At 31.3% G+C, this 3,887-nt stretch overlaps 1 protein-coding gene across 1 annotated transcript; it reads left to right on the forward strand.

The window, feature by feature from the left end:
• Positions 1 to 174: 174 nt before the first annotated feature.
• LOC124838171 (mavicyanin-like) lies at positions 175 to 1,432 on the forward strand. Its single transcript, XM_047313697.2, has 2 exons — positions 175 to 683; positions 790 to 1,432. Exons 1-2 carry the CDS (start codon positions 497 to 499, stop codon positions 1,161 to 1,163), a joined length of 561 nt encoding a protein of 186 aa, XP_047169653.2. The 5' UTR covers positions 175 to 496; the 3' UTR covers positions 1,164 to 1,432.
• Positions 1,433 to 3,887: the final 2,455 nt, after the last annotated feature.

The following is a 3,887-nucleotide window of genomic DNA, read 5'->3' on the forward strand; positions in this document are numbered from 1 at the left end:
AAAACATATGTAAGATAAATATAAAAATTGCTGCATAATAAAAACTAAGGTTTTAACAAAAGTTGGATGAGACTGATATTTAGTTGACATAAGACCCAGTCCATAGCTCCGTCCTAGTTGCTAAACAGAGTGATTAGATTAATTAATACTCCCTGACCATGATCAGCTTACAGATTAATTACACAATAATAATACAATTTTCCAATGAAATGGTTTTCTGAATTACTTACAAGAAGGGGTGTATGGTATAATGGATAGAACACAAGTGTCATTTAGAGACATGTTGTTGCTGGACCATTTCCGTAGATATATAGTTATTTATGATCCAACAACTTGGTACAGAAATATAAAAAAACATTCAGTCAAACGGTGACCGAGTGTGATAATGCAATTACGATAACGTTTCTTCGATCTCTTCCATGGGTTAGCCAGTTTCTATATATTCAATAATCAACAGGGATTGAGGCACAGAAAACATACACAAAACAAACAACATATGATGATGGGTCGATCAAGGAATGTGGCAATTCTTGTAGTAATAACTGTAATGTTACTAAAGACCACAGAAGCTGAAGATTACGAGGTGGGAGGTACCACAGGTTGGACAACCTTTCCTCCAGGAGGTGCTTCTTTCTATTCCAAATGGGCTTCCAATTTTACATTCAAAGTAAATGACACTCTAGGTAAGAATCTACTATACCTTAACAAAGTCAAAACCAAAAAATTCATAATTCTCTGAGAAAAAACTGAGCTATATATATGATAACACGATCATGATCATGTTTGCAGTGTTCAACTTCGAGTCTGGAAGCCACAGTGTGGTGGAACTTTCGAAAGCTAACTATGAAAACTGTGGAGTCGACAACAATATCAAAAGCTTTAATACAGGGCCAGCTAGAGTTATCCTCACAGGTCCAGGGGAATTCTACTTTTCCTGCCCCTTTTCAGGCCATTGCAGCAGTGGCCAAAAGCTAAGCGTTACAGTTGAAGCTTCTTCACCTTCTCCTTCTGCATCTGGTTCAGATTCCACTAAAAGAGCCCCATCACCCCAAACTCATTCCACTGATATAGCCCCTCCACCACACGGCTCGGCCACCCCTCTGGCTTCTACCTTCTCTCTGTTCATCATCACCATTATAGTCAATTTTCTGTCTCAATTTTAGGACACTTGTTACTATACTCTCTCTTTCTAAAACAATTTTCTTCGTCCAAATTCATTCATCTCAATCTTTTAAAGTATGTGACATGCAGATTCAATAAGATTCAGATGAACTTCATAAAATTGAAGAGAATGTTTCAGAAAGAGGATATTGGATGTACATCGATTTCATTAAGCCTGTTGGGTTTCCAAAATTTTGGCTTGTGATATATATTGTTTAATTGATTTCCAGCTACTTGGACTCCATTGAGATGATTGTGATTGAATAAACAAATCTTCTATTGTGGGTTTTGTTTTACCGATTCAGTTTCTTTTGTTTATGTGTAAAATGTTGTTCCACCAATGTCTTGATGTCTTACTTTTCTGCTTATGAAAATTTGAGTTGAGGTTGCGTTTTAACAATTGGGTTTAATGTATAAAATGGAACGTGTGAAAGAACGTGTATTGTACAAAAAGTATGCGCTCAGGTGGCTAGATTTGTCAACTAGTATAAAATAAAGTAGTAGATTGTGATGATATTTTGACTTTGAGTTTGTTACAACTTATAAATAGAAAAATAAGGTGTAGAGAATGACAGCACAAATGTTTTAATGTAATTTGCTGTGTGGTTGGATTGAGTGCTGCCAATAATTTGAACTTTACAATCTCCCTTCCAAAATCATCATCATTTTATAAATATAAAAAGTTTGAAATTTTCTAATTATCTCATGTTCCAGCAATAAAGTATTAATTTTTCTTTTTAATATGATCTCCAATTAATTATTTTCTCTTTCTTATTTGAATTAATACATTTATGAAAAAAAAAAGGATATTTCATTAGAATTGTTTTAAAAAGTTGTTGCTTTTTTACTTGGGGAACTGAAATGCTTTCTGTGATGTGTTGGATGAAAAGATTTTTCATCCATTTTATTTCTAATATAATCAGAACGTCAATAAACACATTTATTATGTTCGAAACTCCATTTATAATTAAAAGTAGTGACAAAATTAATTACACTTTATTTGGAGGGTTTTTTAGCTTTAGTTTTTTAAAAAAATCAACGGCGAAATTTTCTTAAAATTTTCATATTTAGTTTTTTTTCTTAGCTTTTAAATTTAAAATTTTGTTGTGGATTGAATATGAATAAATGACTGAGTGTAAAGAAAATATAATTATGGAAAACATCTATTATAAACATATTAAAACATAAAAATATTTGTAAACTGCGTAGAATAAGTGAACCGGATAAAATATTAAAAAATATGAAAACAATAAAAACAAATAAATATCGATCATAAAAGTCATAACAAAAAAGAAAAAAATGATAAGCATAAGTCGCACAAGAAATTGTGACAACAAGGATAGATAATGTGAACGTTTTTAGTTTTCTTTGAAAAAAATTACACATTAATACGTAATAAAAATATTAAGATATATCATATGATTGAATTAGGAGTAGTTATATTTTCACACCACAAAAACATTTGATACTCTAAAATAATAATATTTTAATTATATTTATATTATTTGTTAATTTAAAATTATAATATATTATTAAAGAAGAGTCTCAATGTATTTTTAAGCAGGATGTTAAACCAGCTTTTCCCTTAAATTAATCACAATAAGGATAAAAGTAGTTTCCAAAATGCATGATAGCTATAAAAGATAAAAAAAAACAAAAACTTTATTTTCTATAATATTTTTTTAAGCCTAGCCTTTAGTTTAGGAATATTTTTAGCACTAATTTTTCTTCTAACTTTTAGTTTTAAAATTAAACAACTTAAACTTTGTTAAAATATATATATATATATATATATATATATATATATATATATATATATATATATATATATATACATATATATATATATACATATATATATATATATATATACATATATTCTATAATGGTATATACATGGATGTGGTGGTGTTAGTAGCATCTTCAATGCTTTACATTAGAGCTGTCAAAATGGGTCACCCGGTCCGATCTGGCCCGGTTGACCACGGGTTGGTCACTTAATGAGTTAACCCAACCCGGTTCATTTATTAGTGAGCTCGAAAAGTCTGAACCCAGCCCAATCCACCACGGGTTGTTGGGTAAACAGGTTGGCTCACTGGCTAACTTAATTACAATTTTTTTAAAATAAAAAATAATTACAAACTTTTTTATAATTTAAATCTAAACAAATTTCACTTCCCAACATGGGTGTTTAATTAATTTTGAAAATAAAGAACTTAAATAATATTTTCAAACAAAAAAAATAATAAATATTTTTTTAAAAAATTAAAATTAAATTTTAACAAAATAAAACTAGGTACGTGGATTGGTGGGCCAACCCGACCCACCACGGGTTCAATCCGCATGAGCCGGGTTTAAATGAGTCAGGTTGAAATATGACCCGCATAAAAAAATACAATTTTTTCAAACCTAAACCGACCTGAACCGTGGTGAGTCGGGTTGGCCTGCGGGTTGTTACCCATTTTGACAGCTCTACTTTACATGAATGGTATATGGATGTTGCTCCCTCCACCTCCCTGTTTCCTCCCTCCACCTCCCCAACTTTCTGAAAAAAAAAATTAATTACAAAAATAACCTTTTTCTTTACCTTTTTTAACCTTTTTACTTTTTAACCTCCCTCAACCCTACATACTTCACTTTTAAACTCTGCTCACAGCCCCCCCCCCCCAACTTTTGAGATCCGCGTTTTCTTCTCCCACCTCCGTCACACTCTCGGTGCCTTCTCA

Source organism: Vigna umbellata, chromosome 1 (genome assembly GCF_029865625.1).
Source record: "Vigna umbellata cultivar VRB3 chromosome 1, Vumbellata_1.0, whole genome shotgun sequence".
In the NCBI taxonomy this organism is placed as follows: domain Eukaryota; kingdom Viridiplantae; phylum Streptophyta; class Magnoliopsida; order Fabales; family Fabaceae; genus Vigna; species Vigna umbellata.

Excerpts from the sequence above, each read along its gene's own strand:
- LOC124838171 (XM_047313697.2), top strand. The coding sequence starts at position 497 with ATGATGATGGGTCGATCAAGGAATGTGGCAATTCTTGTAGTAATAACT. Across the intron at positions 684-789 it reads CAAAGTAAATGACACTCTAG|TGTTCAACTTCGAGTCTGGA; the intron begins GTAAGAATCTAC and ends TCATGTTTGCAG.